This window comes from Ovis aries, chromosome 7 (genome assembly GCF_016772045.2).
Source record: "Ovis aries strain OAR_USU_Benz2616 breed Rambouillet chromosome 7, ARS-UI_Ramb_v3.0, whole genome shotgun sequence".
Taxonomy (NCBI): domain Eukaryota; kingdom Metazoa; phylum Chordata; class Mammalia; order Artiodactyla; family Bovidae; genus Ovis; species Ovis aries.
In genome coordinates this window covers 89058042-89081366 of record NC_056060.1, presented here as the reverse complement: position 1 = coordinate 89081366, position 23325 = coordinate 89058042, and the positions used below count along the sequence as shown (strand labels likewise).

Genomic DNA, 23325 nt, shown 5'->3' with positions numbered 1-23325 from the left:
TCACAGTTGTTATATTTTGAATTATATGTGGGGACATGTGCCAAACATTTCAGTGCTTAGGGCATTTCAAGGTCTTAACCTAGCAGGCCTTGGAATGACAGCTAACGGTACCAGGATCCCAACTCCAGCCAGTTGACTCCAAAGCCCATACTTATGACTGCTATACTGCACCATGTCCTGCAATAATAACACATATTATTACTAAATAACAGTTACCAACAGTTACTAGTCATAATGGTTTTCAGTGGGAAGCAATGCCATTAAAGAAAAGTGTATTCTGTCTTGAAAACATAGGAAGCAACCCATAATTTGGAATTAAAGATACAAAGAGTTAGGCACACAGCTAGGGTGACTGGTTTTCTTACATATATGTGGCTTTAAAAATGGCCGTTAAAGAGCCTGCTCACTGCTAGCAGCAAACTCGTGAATTCCGTTTTGGCTCAGGGCAAGTGTTAGCATCAGTTTAGAATCTTTGAAATTCCTAATAGAAACATAACAGTCCCTACGGCAGCAGTGGCAGGGCCAATGATAATATGCACGGAGAGGGATTGATTTTTCCTATGAACAAATGAACAGTTTTTAAGATCTCAGGCTCTTTTGATGGCTCTCACTCCTCAGCCCCTGGAGTTGAAGCAAGAAGCATTTAAAAATCAGGTCTATTAGTGTCTGGTGAATTTGGATGATGCTGAGAATTCACAGTAGCTGCTAACACCTCTGGCTTTCCTCAAAGGCTCAATGATAAACACAGAAGGTCATTTCTGTGCCTATAATAATCTGAGAAGTGCTAAGAGTATGTTGAAAGACTCCCAGCAAAGACTGAGCTGGATACTGTATGGTGAGATGGATACTGAGATGGTGGATAAGTAAGTGGGTGGGCTCTGTGCTTCAGTACTTTGGGGGTCTTGTATGTTCATCTGTGAATGCTTCCATAATTCTTAATCCAGACATAGGAAGACTATGGCTGATAGAGGAAAAAGCAATGCTGATTCAGGCATGAAAAAAAGTAATCCCAGCCTTCAAGTAAAGTGACATTCTTAGGCCACAAATAGGCAGATGTACTTTACATATGTCTCTCATGTGTGATGATTATTAGCTAAATGGTTCTTACACTTCTGGAAAGGTGCTTCTGGCTTCCTCACCCTTCGGCCCACCTCACTAAAAAGAAAGTGATACCAGTGAGAAAATCATGGGCTATTTGGAGTGTAGGAGAGAGAGAGTCAGGCGTCACATACACACACGCCCCTATTAGTGACAAGCTCAATGTTCTGAGCTATTCTCTTGTATCCATCAGCTGATAATGCAATGATGAAGCAACAGTCTTTAGCCAAATAATTTTTCCTCCCATTCTGGGTGTTTGTATCATCAGCATTCAGGCTCTCGGGAGAAGTGAAAGATAAGAGGGAAAGCTAAGGGATTATTTGAACAGTCTTTCTAAAGAAGGCAACCTTCCTTCCCACTGCCCTTGATTCGGCCATCTGGCCCTGGGAGTTTGCTGGTGAACTCACCTTGACTATAAAATTTAAACAATTGATGAACCCCTCTCCCTCTCACACCAGCATGCCTGCTATTAAAATACCTGTTAGGGCTGATCTCTGAAAATCAAGGTAGGCTAGTATAAGTGAGAGAGAAAAAAAAAAAAAATAAAGGCAAAGTCAGCCAAATGAATGAAATTCCACCCTGAAGTTTGATGCTCCTCAAGTTTAGTAAATTTCTTTTTACAGTCTTTTTGCCATCTCTGGCCATCTGTATGTTCAACCACACCTGACCAAATGGTGCCACAACCATTAATCAATAATCACATTGATTATTCCACGAGAATGGATACTCGCTTATACTAGAGATGATAGCCCTTACCCCCATTACTCATCATTTGCAGTGCCCCAGCAAATCCATAGTCATTGTATTTGGTATGAGCCAGTCAGGCACTATTAATCAGACAAAAGAAGTATTCAGTGCATAGTTGGGAAGTCTCCAGAAGCTCTTATCCTGAACCCAGTCCTAAAAAAATATTCAATAACTTAGCTTCTCATCCAAAAAAAAAAAAAAATGATGTGTGCTTAATGTTCAGTGTTTTTATGATCTGGTGACAGTCGTGAGAAAGTCTCCAGTTGGAGGCAAAAATGGGAGAAAAAACGAGAGCCTGGTCATCGAGGGTCAAGCATGTACCTGTGGGATAGTGCTCGTTCACCGGCCAGTTGTCCACCTGCAGTGTGGCGTTGCCGCCGTTCCTGGTGAAGCGCACCACGTGGTATTTGCCATCGTTCACCGGAGTCCTCTCCTCTTTGATGGAGATGTCAACTGTGCCAATATTGAAGACAACACCGATCTTCCCCTGTTCCTACAATAAAGAGAAACAAAAGGCAAGTCACCACCAACTACAAGGCTTTCTCCCTTTCAAGTTGATCCTGAAACTAACAATGAATCTGTAGGCACCCCAGAGAGAGCTGTCAGCTTGAAGTTAATAATAGTATCCTACATTTCTCCATGGGCTTTCATCCCGAACATAAAAGCCAAAGGTACAAAACCACCCAAATTGCTCTCAGAGGCTGCACTGCACAGGTTACATCATTTGACTGCCCTCAACAGATATCAAAGCTGGAACCACAGAACTACCGAGCAAGTGAGTAAGGACACTGCAAGGTTCTGGGAGACGAATTTGACCTGCTTTTGAGAAAAGGCTAATCAGACACTGAATTGTAGGTTCCCTCACAATTCAGATTTAGGATTTAAAAGGGAAATACAAGGCTGCAGCACTTTGGGGGACAATCAAGACCCAGAGGAGGTGTACACAATGGTTAAGAGCCAATTCCATAGAAGGCGCCGCTGTAGGTTTACTCCTGGTGACACACTCTGCAGGTTGAGAGAATTTGGAAAATATATCCTCAGGGGAGGCAGCTGGAACTGAGTTGGGGTTTCCTGAGTCAGATGCGGGCACTCTTCCTACGCTTGTAGCCCTATTCCTAAGATTAATCCAAAGAGGGAGGTAATAGTCACTGCTACAACTTTATGTTACACAGCAGAAGAGAACCTCTGTGGCCCTAACACAGACTTCTAGAAGGGAGACACAGTGAATTCCAGAAGGGTAACATTAGGACAATGAAGGTGATGACGATGGTGATGCTGGCGGTGGTGGTGACATTATCCAAACCCTGGGAAGTGCCTAGAAACACGGACATGTAAATAACAGTGCTATTAAAGTCTTACACTTCTCCTCCAATAATTGGTTATGACTAAGAGTTGGAATTACTATTCAGAAGATGACATAGCAGCATTGATCAGATATAATCAGTCTCCTGCCACCTCTATGAATGTACCAGCATGCAGGGTGTCAGGAGACATCTTTCTCCATTTCTCCAGTTGTCTGGCTTATTGGTTAAACAGTTGGACTTTCAAAAATAATAAAATTTAGCTGCAATTCTGATGTTCTACAAGGCTGAATCACAATATTTGTCCCCATAGTCTCTGCTATGCTCTATTTCTTTATATTCAAGAAGGAGGCAGAGGAGGAATAAAGGATGGAGAAGAATATGGGAAAAGAAGTCCAGAATCCACATAAACCAAGACATAGCAGAGATTTCACTGAATTTCAAGTTTATTAATTTGGTTCATTCAATACGTAAATACACTATTTATTAAGCACTCACTATACACAAAGCTGGGGCTTCCTCTGTGGCTCAGACAATAAAGAATTTGCCTGCAATGCAGGAGACCTGGGTTCGATCTCAGGGTCAGGAAAATCCCCTGGAGAAGGAACCCACTCCAGTATTCTTGTCTGGAGAATTTCATGGCCAGAGGAGTCTGGAGGGCTACAGTTCATGAGGTTGCAAAGAGTCAGACATGACTGAGTGATTAAACACACATGTGCACACGCACGCACACACACACACACACACACACACACACACACACTTAGTAAGAGTTCTGGTGAGATTTTAGGTACTGGTTTCTGTGTACTTTGCCACACATCACTTATTTTCCCAGAAGACAGGCTTTCCTCAACTAGCCAATTTTCCTTTAGTATGTGAACACATCTTGTGCCCAACGAAAGAATGAATAAGGACCTAGGACTCTTAATCGTCAAAAGCAGGAACCTAGACTGCTTTCAGCATGCAGGGATACTTAGAAACATCACTGCTTCCTTCGTGCCCTGAGAGCGCAGCACGCGATGTAAACGATGTCTGCAATTTCCATGTTCTGTTCTCTGGGAGAAGTAATTTAGTTGCCTCCCCAGATGGAGACTAAACATACTCATTTTCTTACATTTTTAAGAAACAAGATTTCTTAAGTCCCTGTGTATTGTGTCAGTGTGCTCTCAGCTATGCTTCGCCTTCCTATCTCTGTATCTCTGGCAATAAACAAAGTACCTACTGTTAAAACAGGATGCATGCGTAAATGAACCTGATGAAGGCGTCCTTTGCATCTTTCATGCCCATAATTCATAGTATTGTGATCCATTTTTTTCTTTCTCCTTAATTCTCCGGGAATGTAGACACGACAACATGACTTCTGCTTTTTCTTACTTAAAGAGTTGGCATGAACTTCTAAGGGTGTGTGTGTGTGTGTGTGTGTTGGTACCTAATCATCCCCAAGCCTAAACAAGCAAGGTTATAACAACCTGCGTCTTGCTAAGTCACTTCAGTCGTGTCTGTAGGCTGCCAGACTCCTCTGTTCACGGGATTCTCCAAGGCAAGGTCCTGGAGTGGGTTGCCATTTCCTCCTCCATAACAATAGCCTTTTTAGCAGAACTGAAGGACTAGGGGAGTTAAGAAACCATGACTGCAGATACCATCACTCCACTGCCCACCCCATGTGGGCTGCTGATTGCACCACTGATCTTCTATAAAAAACCACTGTATAAATCCTGGATGCGTGGAACGGACGGTTGATGATTCAATTCACCTCAGAGTCACTAATTAATCAGGGATAGAGAACAGTTTTAGGGGGAGAGAGGAGACCTTGAAACCAGCCTTCTGCAGCTTTTCAGCCACAGCAGCGGCAAAGTACAGTTCTGGCTCACTGAGTGGTCTGATGAGCGAGATATGTTCACTTGGGCAGCTTTTCTGCAAGATCCATAATAGATTCAGGCAAAGAAAAGATTTAATCTCTGCCATAATAAATATTTGGTCCTTATCTTAGGCACCACACGTTTGCCATTGCAATCACTGTTTCAGAGAGGGCTTCTTAATCCTGCTTGAGCGTTGCCCCTGTCAGGGGAGACCCTCATCCACGTTTCATTGTTTCCTGCAGTGGTGAATGTGGCTGGCCTGGACCTCAGATGTGGTCTCTTCCCTCACAGTAATAAGATTTCATTACTGCAACCCCCTTGTCATTTGTCTTGGGACCACAGTGGCATTATAGTCTGTGGCTAACTGCTTTGTCTCAGTTCATTACAAGCTTGGTGGCAAATACCCATACAGTTGCCCAGGCTTGAATCCATCATGCTCAGCTGCCATGAAAATAAACTCTGCTGGCACAGGTGTCCAGAAAAGAGAAGATGTGAAGGATAAAAAAACACTGGCTTTGGAGTCAACCCTGACTAACCTCGGGCAAGTTATTTAACTTTTCTGAACCCACGTCTTAATAAGATATAATGGGGACAGGAGACCAGCTTTATATACTTTGGAGGACTGTTATGATTAATATGATAATCACGAATGTCACGATAGTCATGATTTCATAACTGAAATGGCAAGATTAATATGATAATACTTCATAAAGAATAAAATACTATACACACATATGAGATACACGAGAACAGGAGAGTGAACCATCCAATCATTTGGCCATTTAAAACAGTCTGTGATTACCAGAGAAACTAGTTGGTTCAATATGATAAACACATCTTTTAGCATCTCTTGGTTCAAACAATACCACTGACTTTAAATATATGAGCTGGGCAGGTTGTTTAACTTCTGATATTTCCTCTGTAAAGGGACGAACGGAGGATTTTAGAAGAATATACATATACATGCGGTGAAGCGCATGGTATATGCCTAAGCATACACTGCTGCTGCTACTGCTGCTAAGTTGCTTCTGTCGTGTCTGACTCTGCGACAGCAGAAACGTCCCACAGATGGCAGCCCACCAGGCTCTGCCATCCCTGGGATTCTCCAGGCAAAAACACTGGAGTGAGTTGCCATTTCCTTCTCCAATGCATGAAAGCAAAAAGTGAAAGTGAAGTAGCTCAGTCGTGCCGACTCTTAGCAACCCCATGGACCGCAGCCCATCAGGCTCCTCTGTCCATGGGATTTTCCAGGCAAGAGTACTGGAGTGGATTGCCATTGCCTTCTCCAGAGTATACACTGGGAGCTCCATAAATGTCAGTTGCCTTTTCTCTTTCTTTCCCCTCGTGAATATAGCTGAATGTAGAGGCACAAGCCGAGGACTGATTGGTCTGACAACACTGTTATTAAGGAATATTGTAGAAATCAGTGTGATGTGCTGCGCTTAGTTGTGTCCGACTCTTTGCGACTCCATGGACTCTAGCCCACCAGGCTCTTCCGTCCATGGGGATTCTCCAGGCAAGAATACTGGAGTGGGTTGCCATGCCCTCCTCCAGGGGATCTTCCCAACCCAGGGATCGAACCCAGGTCTCTCACATTGCAGGTGGATTCTTTACAATCTGAGCTACCAGAAAAGCCCAGAAATAAATGTAAGTTTTAGCAAATAGAACAGTAAAAAAACAAGATTTGCACAGTTGATTTTCTACCACAATTTGGTAGTGTCTCTCTCTCCATGTTCCTTGGTCCCTTTTATAAGCCTCTCCAAGATAAGCAAAGTGTAGCTGCAAAAAACAGCATGACTATAAATTTTAATAACTCCACACCCTTCACCACTAAAGTTGCTACCAAGGCAATCATTTCAATCTATGTTCCTCCTTGATATTAAATACAAAGACAAGTGGTAAATCAGAAGACATTGCCAAAGAATCCTCAAGTGCATTCAGGAAAAAACTGAACAGTACAGAAAACAGCTGTCTTTACACTGTCAGTAAGCCATTCTTCATCAGTAATGACTCTTTATGAGCCCACCTGGTTCCTCAAATTAGTCCAGCTCCAGCTTTCCGATCCCTCATCAACCAAATCACAGTTACTGCTATGGAGAAGACCCTAGAGATGCTACAATACTGGAGTCAGATTTCAGGAGCAGAAATGCACATGGGCAAGAAAAATCCTCAGGAATAAAGGTCTCCTTGAAGGAGATCTCTTCATTCATTCCAGAGTGCCCCAGAGGAAGGCGGAATGCACCGGCTGCTATTTTGGAAAACCGCAGGTGAAAGAAACAGAACTGGGGCCCTCAAACATATGCCATGATGATATACAAAGAAAGTGGTTCTCAACATCTCACCTTCTGGCTTCACATGGAATTTGTGAGTTCAGTGTTAGGTGGTCACACATGATAACAACACGTATGTGAGCCTTCTTAGGGTCAGACGCTGAGGTCCACCACACTCATTTCAGAATTCGGGTTCTAGTTAATAAAGTGGACCATGGCACTGTTTACTATAGCGGTAGCTCTCCTCCATCAGGGGCTCATAGGAGGAGAAATTCTGGGTCCTCTTGTGATAGTAGGGCCAATGGACCAGTGTTGGCCAATGAAATCAGGTGTTGGCCAATGAAATCAAGTGTTGGCCAATGAAATCAGGTGTTGTTGGCCAATAACACCCTGAACCATCCAATTAATTGCTGATGTGAGACCTGCCAGAGTTCTCCCATTTGCTCGGAAGAAGGGCTTCCCAGGTGACTCAGATGGTAAAGAATCTGCCTGAGATGCAGGAGACCTAGGTGCGATCCCTGGGTTGGGAAGATCCCCTGGAGAAGGGGATGGCTACCTACTCCAGTATTCTTGCCTGGAAAATTCCATGGACAGAGGAGCCTGGTGGGCCAGACTATAGTCCATGGGGTTGCAAAGAGTCGGACACGACTGAGTGACTAACACTTTCCCTGCACCGAGCAAATTCCTGGTAGCAGCTTCTTTGTCAGTCTGGGTCCTTGAGTGAGGATGACAACAAGCCACAATGCGACAGACATGGAGCATTCGAGAAACAAAGCTTTGCTGCTGTGTGCCAGCAAGAATGTGAAGCTGTTTGTTATGGCAACATAACTCAGGCTATCTGGATGATGAACTATGTGCTCGGCAAATAATTTTAATAGAATAATTTTCAAATTCTCACAATTACCCTCCAAATTTTATAGGTTAAAAAGATGAAGATTCAGAGATTTGAGAATTCACACAACTGCTAAGAAACACATTTAATATTAGAATACAGGTCTTTCTGACTTTATAACCCATGGATTTTTCACCTTGTTATGTTTCCATTATATGCATTACATGTTGCAACTGAGTTATATATATATATATATATATATATATATGACAGTATATACATTACGTATTATACATTTTACATCTGTATAACCTGCCTGATCTGTCTGCCTAAAGTACTTGCATGCATTTCAAATGTAGGGATCCTAACAGGTACTCAGTAAATGCTTGCTAAATTAATGGATGAATGAATGAATAATGAATTAGAATGTGTGGTCACGATAGGAAAAAAAAATTGTGCTAATAAGCTTTTACACCATGGGAAGCTAACTAGCATTTGAACAGTATAGGATGTTGCAGAGAATTGGTTATCTATATTGAGAATTTTTATTTGCAATACATCTTAGGCAAAACATATAGTCTCATTATGCTTTATATACACAATCTAAAAATACAAGAAGTGTTAGTCACTCAGTCGTATCTGACTCTTTGTGACCCCATGGACTGTAGCCCACCAGGCTCCTCTGTCCATGGAATTTTCCAGGCAATAATACTGGAGTGAGTAGCCATTCCCTTCTCCAGGGGATCTTCCCAACCCAGGGATCGAACCCAGGTCTCTCACATGGCAGGCAGATTCTTTATCATCTGAGCCACCAGGGAAATACAAAAGCATAAGCTACAGTTTACTTGATTTGTCAGATAATTTTGACTGAGGGAGGTTTTTATTAAAGTTCACTAGGATAAAACACCCTGCATTTAGTAGATCACTCATGGGTTCTTGTCACTATTAATTATCTTTCAGTGAAGACTGTAAGTCCGTCCTTTCAATATTATAGTCTCCTTGTTCTAGACCCAGGATAACTGAGATAATAAGCCATTAGCGTGCACTTCTGGTGTACAAAGCCATGTGCTATGAAGGGATTCAAGATCAGGTCTCTCTCAATAAGTCCAAGATGGAGAATAAACCTATCAGGAATCACTCAAAAGACAAGGTTCCAAACTGTGTAGCTGGAGATGGTTTGAACTCCAATTAACATTCCATGACAAGACCCAGTCTTCTTCCTTCGAGGAGTTTACATGTGGCTGTGTGGCAGGAAGGGCAGGGAGGGAAGAAGAGAAGGTGTGTTCTGGGTCCCAGAAGCCTTTATGATTTAGAAGCAGAAGACCCAAGCCCTGTCAAGGCTCTGCATCTTTGGGGTCCAGCCGATCTGCAAGAGGTCTCAGCTGTCTCTGTGAAAAATGAGAACAGCATTACACAGACAACAATAATACTAATGCCTGTGTTAGATGGTACTTGAGAGAAATGAATGAAACCTTGGCAGATTATGATGTGCTGCATGGAGGATGCTATAAGCATAATGTTAACAGTGGGGGTGTAGATGGCAATAATAGTAAAGAGCGTGAGGATAACTGGGTGAGAAACAGTACGACAGATGATGGGTGAGTCAGAGGCTTTTGGACATGCCCTGTAGGATAGCTCAGTGTATCTGAAATGACAGTCTTCCATTCGAGATCATAAACTCCAGCATCTGTACAGATTGTCCCTAGAAAATTCACGTTAAATGGCTTGGAAATAAATTCTATTTTCCTAAATCTCTACGACCTTTGTACCCACCCAGGAAAATTGCATCCACCTTCTCCCCCGGCTACAGCTGTGCTTGCTCCGGTTGTTCTGCTGATGTCTTGTTGCATGAGGTCAATCAATTAAAGTGGATTAGATCCACAGACCAAAATACTAACAGAGGGCCAAGAGAGATAAGACTGATAAATAGCTCAAGACAGCTCCTTCTCTAACTCCCAGTAAATAAGAAAAAAAAAAAAAAGAAAGAAAGAAAGAGAGGGCAAGCATGGATGACAGCTCAGGACAAAAGGAACTCTGACCTGAAGAGGGGAAATCAAGGAAGGACAAGGCAGTTGGTGCAAGCAAATAAGATGCAAGTCAGATCCAGGGCAAAGGCAGTCACTGGTCACACACCAGCATCCTGAGTCATCATGTCCTTCAAACCACTCTGAACATGCACTGTGGATCCACAGACCCCCATGTCACACTGCCTGGTTTGGTAGTTAAGTCTGACTATAAAGCAAAAATTGAAGTTCATTTCCGTAGGAGCCTCCATGTTGCACCAGGGCCTGGAGCAGTCTCCTGGCAGGATTCAGGTGACAGCTGGCAGGGCAGTGCTGAGTGAAACCCAGTACAGACTGAACATCTCCTATAAATGCCTTGTTTCTCCTCCAAATCTCTGCCACAGCTGTGAGGAACCACCCAACGGCCTTAATAAAGAGACCTTAAGCTCTGTGCTCACAGTAACAGCAAAATCCTCAAAATGACGAAGCAGCATTTAAATCACCATGAATGCTTCCAGAATATCTGACATCTTCCCTACACACGTACACAGTGTGGTCCTGGGACCTGTAGTATCAGCATCGCTTAGAAACTCATTAGAAATGCCAATTCTTGGATCTAAAACCAGACTGTGAAGTGGTAACTTCAGAGTGGGGCCCAGCAGTTTGCATCTTCAAAGGCTCTCCAGGTGATTCAGACACTAGCTCAAGTCTGGGGACCAATTCTTACATGAATGTCTTGGTTCCACTAGGGACAGTGGTTTCAACTGGGGTAGAGTGGGTGATTTTTGTGGCAGGGACATTTGGCAATGCCTGGAGATACTTCTGCTTGTCACAGCTGGAGGTGGGGTGCTAATGGAATCTCGGGGGTACAGGCCAGAAATGTTCAATATCTAGCAATGCATAACCAAGAAAATTCCTGTCCTATACTAGGAATAGCGTCGCTGTTAGGAACTCTGCAGTGGGAAGTACAAAACTTCAGCCACACAACACACATCCATAGAGCACGTACTGCCTGCCAGAAACTGATCTACAAGCTTTTATATATGTATGATCAGATTGATTTCCCACAATACTCCTCCTATGAGGTATGTATGCATGCACATATACACACAGCCCACACGTGTCCGTGAGTACATGCCTGTGCACAGGTGAATTTTTACTTATTTTGTATAAAACTGGCTGGCCCTCAGAGCACAAGATAAGCCATGAGCACGAGGGGATAATCTGACTTACTCCTCCTCTATGGTCTATTCCAGCGCCCTTTTTATAGACGTAAACTTGGCAATGCGAGCTCACACAGCCAGGGAATGGCAGGCCTAGGACACACGTCCTGGTTCCGTGTTCTCTGTCTGCTCTTGCAGACACTCGCTGCTACTACCCTCAGGAAAGCCTCTACGCCTTCCCTGGGTACAATGGCATTAACCGATCATCCCCAATCCATTTTAGTCCCTTGACCCTTCACTACAGGCTAGGTCATTCTCGTCAGTTTCCATGAAGAGTTATAATCAGTTCTAAGAGGGTTTTAAAGGAAAAACTCTGTGTCCTAGAACTAGACATTCTAGCTCCCATAGAAAAGCAAGACTGGTAAACAGCTCACAACCTTTCAAGACCTGTTTTGTGATGGTAAGGAAACCTTCATAGATTCTTCAAAGTGCTCTGTCTGCCTATCTTTCAAGTGATAGACAGTTAACATCATGGCTTTGAGGAGAGTGGACCTAGGTGAACAACAAACCCCAACCAAGAATTCTTGGTTTCATAAATAAAGCATTCTCAGTCATTTCCATAGATTAGTTCCCAGGCTCAACCCTATACCATTTTCTAGCTGAAGAGGAAAATAAAAAAATAGTATACACATTTCAGAACTGAGAGATTTATTACCTTTGGGATTATCAGAAAATACAATGTAGATGACTGTATTTTTTTAAGATGCCTTTGGACAGTGGGTATGTAGAAGATTCAGGAGGCAGAGTGGTCTGAAGTAAAGACCAGCAACTATGGGCCAAATCTGGCTGTTGCCTGTTCATGTAAATAAAGTTTTATTGGGACACAGCTGTGCTCATTCGTTTCTATGTGGTCTTTGGCTGCTGTAGCAACACAACAGCAGAGCTGAGCAGTTGCAACAGAAAAGTCTGCTGACCCCCACTGTGAAATCTTGCACAATGGACAGCTAGTTATGATTTTTTTTACTTTAGTTTTTGACCAATAGTTTAGGTTAACATGTTCAGAATAACTCAAACGTTAGTGGGAGGGTCAAATGGGGAGCCTCCACTGGCTCACTCAACTGTTACTGACAAACAGAGCACATTTCTAATAAGTTGAAATATATAAAAATCCATCCAATTGAGGCATAAACTAATCTATTTCAGACCCATTAAGGGTAGTTTAGATACTACAATCAATTCAACATAACTGTTTGAAGGTAGGCAGCTGTGGATACAGAGAAATAAATTTGAGGCTGCTGGCAAAAGCTGATGGTGCCTAGAAGAGGCTAGTAATGGAGGAGATGGAGCAGAGTTGTAAAAGTTATTAAAATTATAATGATATGACATTTTCCTTCTGAAAATGTGTCTGGTTCTGTGGAGTGAATCATGTACATGCTAAAGGCTCGGGACTCTAAAAGCCAACACATATCACTCTGATGCCAGGACTTGAGTTTAATCCATTAGACGGAATGAAAGAAGAGAATGTCATTGCAGCCCAATGAATAGCTCAGTCTCCGGGGCTCCCAAGCATCTGCAAGACACCTGAGTCCCTTGAGTGATAAATGGTGATCCACGGAGCTCTCTTGGTTTACCTGCAAGGAGAATCGACGGTGTCATCTTGGAACGAACACACTGCAATAGAGACTCATTTTTCCTTTGCTAGTTATCGTAAACAAAATGGCCAACAGACTCTAATATATCAGCAAGGCCTGTCTGCGCTCAGGGACAGTGGTGTGTGTGTGTCCTGGAGATAGTATTACAGCTTGAAATTTCATCCAAGTGATGGTTTATGATCCTCCTCTTTGTCAACGATCACCACTGTAACAGTCCCTTTGGGATCTTATCAGTATTTCTAATTCAAAAGGTTCATTCTGACCTACCCCCATTGGCCATAATAAAAGCAGAGAGGGAAGCAAAAAAACAAACAAACAAACAAAAAAAACAAGCTGGAGCAAATAAGAAGGCAGGCTTTCTGGCCTCCAAGCTGGTTTCAAAGTCACTGTAGGGGAAAGTAATCCGGGTGTCCCAGCAAAAGTATGAAAAAAAGAACACTTTCCCTGGGCCCCGGGTGAGATGAGTGAAAGTCACCCAAATGTGAGACTTGAAAACGTGTCACAGGGAGATGACTCATGCCTTTGGAAAAACATCCAACATAGCAGCATTGAGAATTATTTCAAAGCTGCATGATCCTTTGATAGAATAATTAGAGAGCACATCTCCTTATCTTACTTTACTTGAATTTAGTCTTGCTACCAAGCTATAAAGTGAATACATCTCACCCGAGTGGGAGAAATACCCCTGAGATACTAGGAAGTTGTTCGTCTATGATCTGGCATGCACTGTGAGCCACCCGGGAGCTAACCACAGCTTCAAATACACAAATTATCCACGGAGTTTATAATAAATCCCTGCACAATATGAAGAAGTATTTCTATTATGGCATCTAAAGGGCACAAACATTCCTTATTCTCTCCTTTATGAGTGTGCTACAATTTTGTCCACTGATATAGAGATGCTAAATGTTTGCATCCAAAAGTTTAAGGAACACTTTGCTAGGGAAATAGAGGTTGTGTGTGTGTGCACGCCCACAGAGCATGTGCATGTGTGTGTGTTGAAGCAAGACCTTAAAACTTAATGTAGCCCAAAGCTAGTTTTTTGGACCCTCTTCTTCATATTTTAAGTAAAGGGATGCTGATTCAGGAGAACCCAGGCCTCTCTGTGTACATCAAAAAGCAGCTGTAGACAAGCTTTTATCATGCCCCTGGACGGCCCCTGAACTGTCAGGGCAATGCTTGGGACTTTACTTCCTAGAAGCCTTCTTAGGAATGCGAATCTATCACACATAAAACTCAGCACAAGCTAAGGATTCTCACGATCAGGCTGATCTATGGTCAACATGAGCTCCAGAGAATGAACGGCTTGATCATTCGGGATCACTTATCCAGTAACTTAGAGGCAGAACAGGTCTCCTAGGCTGGCTCACACCAACACTGAATGAGGTATCCTTTCTGACATGGAGAAGAGACTTCCCTCTGCCAGAGAGTCCAATGTTCCTAGCCAGTGGACAAAGACTTACAGGGCTAAATAATATCCTGCATGCGTGCTATCCCAGAGCCATCTTTAACTAGTCATCCCATAATCCCTCCAGTATCCACTCAACAACAGAGCTTATTGTTTGCATTGATTCATTCCAACTTGTTCTTAATGGAACAGTTCTTTTTCCCAGTTACATCATGAGCATCATGAGGGTAGAAGACACATTTATATCTTTCTCCATATAGACTGATAAATGTTCAGCTGAGCACCTAACACAGTGGGTAAAGCATCTTGGCATTTCTCAGCAAGTAACACTTGAGTGTAACATCTCCATCCATGGTCCATTTATTGCTTTGCAACTTTTGCTATGATTTTGCTTTGAGTGCTTTTGAAAATGTGACCTATGACAATGACTCAGGGGACTGTGGGCATTAACTTATTTCACACAGCCTACTAAAACAGTATCCAGGATAACTGCCAACAAGCCTATGCAGCCCAAGGAGAACTTCCTCCATAGACCTGGAGGTGAGAGGTTTAGTAATCCATTACCGTGGTCCTCAATCCACTTTTATTTTTTAAAAATTTGAATTAGATTGGAGAAATATACCATGTTCGTGGATCGGAAGAATCAACATAGTGAAAATGAGTATACTACCCAAAGCAATTTACAAATTCAATGCAATCCCTATCAAGCTACCAGCCATATTTTTCACAGAACTAGAACAAATCATTTCAAGATTTGTATGGAAATACAAAAAACTTCGAATAGCCAAAGCAATCTTGAGAAAGAAGAATGGAACTGGAGGAATCAACTTGCCTGACTTCAGGCTCTACTACAAAGCCACAGTCATCAAGACAGTATGGTACTGGCACAAAGACAGAAATATAGATCAATGGAACAAAATAGAAAGCCCAGAGAGAAATCCACACACCTATGGACACCTTATCTTTGACAAAGGAGGCAAGAATATACAATGGAGTAAAGACAATCTCTTTAACAAGTGGTGCTGGGAAAACTGGTCAACCACTTGTAAAAGAATGAAATTAGATCACTTTCTAACTCCGCACATGAAAATAAACTCAAAATGGATTAAAGATCTAAATGTAAGACCAGAAACTATACAACTCCTAGAGGAGAACATAGGCAAAACACTCTCCGACATAAATCACAGCAGGATCCTCCATGATCCATCTCCCAGAATTCTGGAAATAAAAGCAAAAATAAACAAATGGGATCTAATTAAAATTAAAAGCTTCTGCACAACAAAGGAAAATATAAGCAAGGTGAAAAGACAGCCTTCTGAATGGGAGAAAATAAGAGCAAATGAAACAACTGACAAACAACTAATCTCAAAAATATACAAGCAACTTATGCAGCTCAATTCCAGAAAAATAAACGACCCAATCAAAAAATGGGCCAAAGAACTAAATAGACATTTCTCCAAAGAAGACATACGGATGGCTAACAAACACATGAAAAGATGCTCAACAGCACTCATTATTAGAGAAATGCAAATCAAAACCACAATGAGGTACCACTTCACACCAGTCAGAATGGCTGCAATCCAAAAATCTGCAAGCAATAAATGCTGGAGAGGGTGTGGAGAAAAGGGAACCCTCCTAACACTGTTGGTGGGAATGCAAACTAGTGCAACCACTATGGAAAACAGTGTGGAGATTCCTTAAAAAATTGAAAATAGAACTGCCTTATGACCCAGCAATCCCACTTCTGGGCATACACACCAAGGAAACCAGAATTGAAAGAGACACATGCACCCCAATGTTCATCGCAGCACTGTTTATAATAGCCAGGACATGGAAACAACCTAGGTGTCCATCAGCAGATGAATGGATAAGAAAGCAGTGGTACATATACACAATGGAGTATTACTCAGCCATTAAAAAGAATACATTTGAATCAGTTCTGATGAGATGGATGAAACTGGAGCCGATTATACAGAGTGAAGTAAGCCAGAAAGAAAAACACCAATACAGTATACTAACACATATATATGGAATTTAGAAAGATAGCAATGATGACCCTGTATGCAAGACAGCAAAAAAGACACAGATGTGTATAGCAGACTTTGGGACTCAGAGGGAGAGGGAGAGGGTGGGATGATTTGGGAGAATGGCATTGAAACATGTATACTATCATGTAAGAATCGAATCACCAGTCTATGTCTGATGCAGGATACAGCATGCTTGGGGCTGGTGCACGGGGATGACCCAGAGGGATGTTGTGGGGAGGGAGGTGGGAGGGGGGTTCATGTTGGGATTGCATGTACACCTGTGGTGGATTCAGGTCAATGTATGTTGAAACCAATACAGTATTGTAAAAGTAAAATAAAGTAAAAATTAAAATTAAAAAAAAAAGAAGATTCAAACAAAAGTCCTAGGGATGGATATGACTCCATACCACTACCAGTTCCTCGAACTATTTGATTCTCATGAAACAACATTTTAGCCGTTGAGACATGCAACAGTCCAGACTTTCAGGAGACTCTGCGTTTTCCTGCCTTCTCCTCTGCTCCTCAATGCAGTGACTGCCGGTCAGTGTAACAGCCAAGCTCTGCCCTTGGGGGGCTGTTCCCTCATCACAGTTGCCTAGGACCACCTTTCAGTGAGCTGTACCATAATCTCCATCCACGGTCAATTTGCACTAGACTTTCCAAATTGAGGATCTTTACACATAGCAACATTTTTAAAATGATGCCTTTATTTCTCCAAGTCAATGGTGCCTAAGTCTGAGTCAACTCACAGAGGACTTGCAGTCAAGTATCTACTGATTATACACTCTAGACAGGGCACTTTGTCAGACCCATCAGAAGCTAAAGAATACATTTAGCATGATTAAGCCCTTAAGAGTGTAAACTCAGTACCATTTTTCTAGATTCCATAAACGTGTGTTAATATACAATATTTGTCTCTTTCTGACTTACTTCACTCTGTGCCATAGGCTCTAGGTCCATCCCCCTCATTAGGACTGACTCAAATGCATTCTTTCTTATAGCTAAGTAATATTTCATTGCGTGTATGTACCACAATTTCTGTATCCATTCATCTGTTGAGAGACATCTAGGTTGCTTCCATGTTCTAGCTATTGTAAAAAGTGCTGCAACGAACGCTGGTGTACAAGCATCTCTTGCAGTTATGGTTTTCTCGGGGTACATGCGCGGTAGTAGATTATTGGGTCATACGGTACTGATGAACCTATTTACAGGGCGGCAGTGGAGACACAGACATAAAGAACAGGCTTGCGGACACAGTCGGGAAGGGAGGGTGGGACGAGTTGAGGGAGTGGCATGGAAACATACACAGTGAAGTGAAGTGAGCTCGCTCAGTCGTGTCTGACTCTTTGCGACTCCATGGACTGTAGTCCACCAGGCTCTTCCATCCATGGGATTCTCCAGGCAAGGATACTGGAGTGGGTTACCATTTCCTTCTCCAGGGGAACTTCCCAACCCAGGGATCGAACCCAGGTCTCCCGCATTGCATGCAGGCACTTTACCCTCTGAGCCGCCAGGGAAGCATGAAATAGATGGGCAGTGGGAATTTGCTGTGTGGCCCAGGGGGTCAACCCAGTGCTGTGAGACAACCTAGAGGGTGGGATGGGGTGGGAGAGGGGAGGGAGGTTCAAGAGGGAGGGGACAAGGTATATCTAGGGCTGATTCATGTCAATGTTTGGCAGAAACCATCACAGCAGCGAAAAGCAATCATCATCCAATAAAAATTTTTAAAATAATTAAAAACATCTAGAATCTTAAGAAGAATGTAAACCCCACCATGATATTGTAAAAAGGCATTAGTGTGGGAATCAGTAGACATGGGTCTCAATTCTAGTTGTTCACTGAACGCAACTCGTGGGACAGGTCACAAGTACCCTGGGCGTAGTTTCCTCGGGTGTAAGACAGGGTTGGCATCACTGAGCTCTCGGGCAGTGATGAAGGTAGACAGAGAGAGATGTTCGTGATAGCGACTTGAAAATTATGGGGCACTGAAAACAAAAAGCTCCTCGTTACAAAACAGGTGGGGGCAAATACAAAGGAAAAACAAGCACACGATTCTCTAAATTAAAACAGAAGGAATAAAAATAGACATCTCAAGTCAGTCCTTGACAAATCGCCAGGTGACTGGCGGTAGAAGATTTACTGTGTGTCCTCGGGACAGAAAATGCCACCTTATTTAGTAAGGAGTCAGGCCAATGATGGGGAAAATGTGGGGTTAGACCAGACACATTTAAGTAATAAAAATGATGAAGGAGGAATGGCAGAAGTTTAGAAGGCTGATACTATTGGAATGAAAATGAAATTCAGTCTGAAATAGAGAAAAATAGGCAATACTAGGCAAAAAAAAAAAAAAAAAAAAAAACTTGAGAATATCAACCAGCTAAAACTTCAGTAATGTTGCTGAGACACAAACCTTTGCATGTTAAGATGGACTTCAGGGCTCAACATATCCAAGCAAAAATAAAGCATGTTTAACGTTCATAAGCATGTTAAATATTGGAGAATGTTTTCTTTCTTGCCCAAAGGGCCCTCCCCAGACTCCCCAGCAAATGTTTCCTGGATAATGGCTCAATTACATTTATGGAAAACTATAGACTCAAAATAAATCTAAATAAAATACTTTATTCCCCAAGTGTGCCCTGCTGTTGATTCCCCAGCTTTCTGCCGCCGACATTTCTCTTCTAGCAGGAAAATGTTAGCTGTTTAAAAGGACAATGGTTTGGGCTGTCGTTATACTTGACCTTGGCCCAGAGGCTCAGGGTCCATCAGAGTAGACACCAACCAAGTTATGCTAGAGCACCCGCGTTTCAGCAGTCAGCAGTTATCTTACTGTTGCTAACTAGTCGTATCTCTGTTCAGTGACACCTTTGAGTCATTTAAGGCAGTGATTAATGTCAGAGGAAAGTAAAAACTTAGGAGAGGGAAGGAAGTAATAGGGAGCCAGAGAAGGAATTAGATGAGTGTGACCAAAGCCACCTGCCAAGCCTCATCTGAAAGAACAGAAAAATAGCTCCCTAAACCCCCAAATATAGATGTATTTCTTGCCATTCTACTTTGTACTGAGTTCAAGAAACTTTCTGCAGGCAAATACCTGAGGTCAACACCTTAGAAAGCTAGCTACAAGGAGAAACACCTTCCTTAACAGACAGCAGGATGAATTTCTGATTCAGTTGCCAAAGGATGACTGCCAATAAGCCATTCCACCTGTGCTCACCAGACAACCAGGATCATCCACAGAAACAAGCACTCAGGGCATCTAAAACCAAGCATCCATGGCACACAGGTCTCCTCTCCACTCTGGCGCAGGGCAGAAAGCATCCATGGCACACAGGTCTCCTCTCCACTCTGGCGCAGGGCAGAAAGGACCTGCAGTCAAAGGTCTACTCCCAGAGGGACGAATTGAACTCCAGTGTTCTTGCCTGGATAATCCCATGGACAGGGGAGCTTGGCGGGCTACAGTCCATGGGGTTGCAGAGAGTTGGACGAGACTGTGAGCGCATGCAGGCGTTGAACCTGGCAGGGTATACCTCTTGGAAGAGTAATGAAAGCTGTGCTCAGGTTTGATTTTTCTCTGTTGATTATTTTTTCTCCAATAAAAGCTTATTGTGCTGTGTAAAACAGAAGTTACAATCTATAAAGTAGACCAGGCCCTCAGATGTATACTGTTTTATTTTTAAAGGGAGGTATTCATAGTATCTTTTAAAATGCGCCTTAATTTTCAACATTTAAAAGTCAGAAGGTATCTCATAAATACATTTCTACAATCTTTGAAAGCAATGCTAGGATAACATTTCTAAAACATGATTAAAGGCCAGAACTGATTGCAGGCAGAAGGCGTGCATGCTCAGTCCTGTCTGACTCTTTGTGACCCCATGGACTGTATCCTGCCAGGCTCCTCTGTCCATGGGATTCTCCAGGCAAGAGTAATGAAGGGGCTTGCCATTTCCATCTCCAGGGGATCTTCCCAACACAGGGATTGAACCCACATCTCTCTCAACTTCTGCATTGACAGGCAGATTCTTTACTACTGAGCCACCTGGGAAGGCAGAGGAGAAAGGCACAAGTCGCCCAATGAATAGTCTCTCCACCCCCTCTTGACTATTAGATGAGAAATCTGAGTGTAGGTTGCCATTATCACTTGTTTTGCACTGTAAAGATGAAAGGGAGTTATAGGGTTGACCAAAAAATTCATTCAGGTTTTTCTATAAGATATCATCACATGCCTAGCAATGTCTCCGAACCTCAACAAAAGACATATCAAGAACCATGGGATTCAAGAAAAATAAGAGGAGGTGCATTTTTTTTTTCTTATACCCCATTCCATTTTAATCACTTAAATGATCAGTCTGCCCTTTGTAGATGTTTCTGGTTTTTTAACACCTAGTGAATCATAATAGTCACATTATTTTTTAATATATATATATTTATTTATTTTTGGCTGCTCTCGATTGGGTCTTTGATGTGATACATGGGCTCTCTGTTGCCCCTTGTAGGCTTTCTCTAGTTGCAGTGAGCGGGGTGGGGTCTACTCTCTATTCGCAGTGTGTGGGCTTCTTTTGCTGAGGCACACAGGCTCTAGAATGTGCAGGCTTAGCTGCCTGTGGCATGTGGGATTTCCTGGATCAGGGACTGAACTGGTGTCTTCTGCTTTGGCAGGCAGATTCTTAACCACTGGATCACCAGGGAAGTCCCACATACTTATAAGAAAGACAGGTTTGGCTTTGGATCTTAATTCTATCACTTATTTGACCAAATTGTTTAGATTTTCTAAGCTTCAATTTTCTCATCTTTAATGTTGAGAAAATATTACCTACCATAAAAGCTTGTTATGAGGATAAAACAAAACAATCTATGCAGGCAGCTAGCATACAACAGAAGATACTCTAGGAATTGTTTTTTTGTTTTTTTGTTTTTTTTCTTCCCCTTTGAAGGGTTGGGATGAATTAAGCAGGCTCGATCATAAAATCACACACACATATGAAGTGCCTGCCAGATTGTAATGACCCAACTGCTGCTTCAGAGAGATGGCTCAGCTCAAGGTTTTAATGCACTTTTCATGAACTGAAGCACAACAGCAAAATCTATCACTGTTAGGCAGCCTCATAAGAAGATCCGATTTAAACAAAATAGACTTCCTTTTGAGCTCTGAAATATGGTAGCTACCTTCACCTTGACTTAGAGACACACCAGTAGGAAATGTACACTTAGCCAATGAACAGCAGGATTAATAAATACCAGCAAAGATAATGATAATAAAATGCACTGTTGAAGGCTGCCTAAGAGCAGACCATCCAGTATAGAAAGGTACATATAAATTTTATGCAAACACACTTTTAGTTCTGTGAGTTCATATATCACCATGACTATAACCATCGAGCAAAATTTAATGTAGGCTGCTGCTCTAGAACAACCATTTAATTTTGAGCGGACCATGATCTGAAAAAAAAAATTAAGTTATATAACACACTTGCCAAATAAATAAAAAAATGTTCATTGCAATGTAACAGCTAGAAAAACAGAATCGCTACTCTACCATGTTGAGGATTAAGTGGGCAATAAATCATAGCCGTCTGTATTCTGAATTCCAAGTCAATTGAGGAATAGACCCAGCCTAAAGGACAGCCAACTTCATTTCTTGTAAAGCTGAATGTGGGAACTGGTCTGGGACGAGAATCGGGCCTGGCCTTACACCAGACTTCCTACTCATACTCCTTGTCCTCTTCTCTTTCCCATTGCCTCCTGCAAAGATGAAACTGGCTTGGGCCTGTGTGCACTCAGCCCAGGGATAAAAAAGCTCTCTGAACAGAAACAAGGAAGGGGTCTCACCAGATATGTGCAGACCCTTCATCCAATCCCACCGCTAAATGAGGAATTGAAGAGAAGGTACAAGAAGTGTCACCCCTAAATTTTCTTTCCAGGACAGAGAATTGCTTCATATATACATGCACATGGGGCTTCCCAGACGGCACTTGTGCTAAAGAACCCACCTGATAGGGATGAAATGCAGGAGATGAAAAAGACATGTTGATCCCTGGTGGGGAAGATCCCTTGGAGGAGGGCATGGCAACCCACTCTAGCATTCTTGCCTGGAGGATCCCATGGATACAGGAGCCTGGCAGCCTATAGCCCATAGGGTCGCACCAAGTCGGACACGACTGAAGCGACTTAGGACACACGCACGCAAATATCTACATAGATGGGGCAACCATCTCTTTTCTATTTCTGAACCTTTTCTTCAGGTGCCCCTACCAATAAAGACTGACCCATAAGAGCAGCTTTTGTTGTTGCTTAGTGGCTAAGTTGTATCCAACTCTTAAGTGACCCCAAGGACTGTAGCCCACCAGGCTCCTCCGTCCATGGCATATCCCAGGCAAGAATTCTGGAGTGGGTTGTCATTTCCTTCTCACGGAATCGATCTGACCCAGGCATCAAACCCACGTTTCCTGCAGTGGCAGGCAGATTCTTTACCACTGAACCACTAGGGAAGCCCATAAGAGAAGCTGCTGCTAAGTCACTTCAGTCGTGTCCGACTCTCTATGTCCCCAGGGACCATAGCCTGCCAGGCTCCTCTGTCCATGAGATTCTCCAGGCAAGAATACTGGAGTGGGTTGCCATGCCCTCCTCCAGGGGATCTTCCTGAACCAGGGTTCGAACCCGCACCTCCTGTACTGGCAGGCGGGTTCTTTACTACGAGCACCAGCTGGGAAGCCCCTATAAGGGAAGCTGGAGAGGCAATATTCAGGCACCTAAAGAGGACTTGTTATTTGGAGGTTGGTATATGTTTAGAGGTTTGAAAGCTTACTTTATGGTCATGGTGAAGTTGTCTTCAACTAATCAGTTCAGTAGCTCAGTCATGTCCGACTCTTTGCGACTCCATGAATCGCAGCACGCCAGGCCTCCCTGACCATCACCAACTCCCGGAGTTCACTCAGACTCGCGTCCATCGAGTCAGGGATGCCATCCAGCCA

General features: G+C 42.8%; 1 protein-coding gene across 19 annotated transcripts in view; it reads right to left on the bottom strand.

The window, feature by feature from the left end:
• The window catches only part of NRXN3 (neurexin 3), a 1842793-nt gene that overhangs the window by 208856 nt on the left and 1610612 nt on the right, over positions 1-23325 (bottom strand). For all 19 annotated transcript variants that reach the window (XR_009601311.1, XR_006060480.1, XM_060418434.1 and 16 more), the window contains one exon: positions 2167-2338. Coding sequence is in view for 17 of the 19 variants with exons in the window: in XM_060418434.1 (XP_060274417.1) it covers positions 2167-2338 (172 nt within the window). In the remaining 2 variants the exon portion in view is untranslated. The remainder of the gene's footprint in view (positions 1-2166; positions 2339-23325) is intronic.